The following is a 661-nucleotide window of genomic DNA, read 5'->3' as shown; positions in this document are numbered from 1 at the left end:
CCCGCCCCCCCAGCCCACCGGAGTTGCCGGTTCGGGTCTGGGGAGGGATCGGGGGTTGAGGGCCGAGCTGCTGAGGGAGCCCGGCCAGGCCTGGGGACAGGCACCGCGGGGTGGGAGAGGAGCTGTGCCCTGGGAGGGGACAGGAGGGGACAGGGACTGTGGGGCGGGAGGGGACAGACCCCGTGCCCCGGGAGGGGACAGGGATCGTGAGGATCAGGAGGGGACAGGATCCCTGTGGATGCAGGACATTGGGATAACGGGGCTGGCAAGGGCTCTGCCCTCCCTGATCTCCCCAGGGTGTGGATGCCAGCAGGAAGGGAGTGGGATTTGATTCCTGCACCCTCTCCATGCCCCCCTGATCCTCCAGGACAGAACATCCTGAGGGTGTGGGGTGGGTGATTTCAGGGCTGACCCCCTGCTCCCCGTCCAGGGAGAAGCTGGGTGTCTACGAGAGCGTGAACATCATCAGCCCCGGGGACGCGGCCACGCTGTTCCAGGCCGAGGGGGCCCTGCCCGAGCGCTTCAGCGTCCCCCCGTGGGTGGCCTACCGTGACTTCCGCAACAAACCCTACGGGGTGCTGCTCAAGTGAGTGGGGCACCCCAAACCCGGGCTGCTGCCGCGGCCAGCCGTGCCCGCGTGGGGTGCGAGGAGCGCGTGGGG

At 69.3% G+C, this 661-nt stretch overlaps 1 protein-coding gene across 1 annotated transcript in view; it reads left to right on the top strand.

Annotated features, from left to right (window-relative positions):
- SEMA7A (semaphorin 7A (John Milton Hagen blood group)) overlaps positions 1-661 on the top strand; it is a 33,525-nt gene that overhangs the window by 29,298 nt on the left and 3,566 nt on the right. Inside the window, 1 exon segment of the mRNA XM_008641973.2 lies at positions 368-590. Coding sequence (XP_008640195.2) covers positions 368-590 — 223 coding nt within the window.

Source organism: Corvus brachyrhynchos, unplaced genomic scaffold, assembly GCF_000691975.1.
Source record: "Corvus brachyrhynchos isolate BGI_N302 unplaced genomic scaffold, ASM69197v1 scaffold309, whole genome shotgun sequence".
Taxonomy (NCBI): domain Eukaryota; kingdom Metazoa; phylum Chordata; class Aves; order Passeriformes; family Corvidae; genus Corvus; species Corvus brachyrhynchos.
The sequence above is the reverse complement of the archived record's forward strand: the minus strand, read 5'-3'. Positions and strand labels throughout refer to the sequence as shown.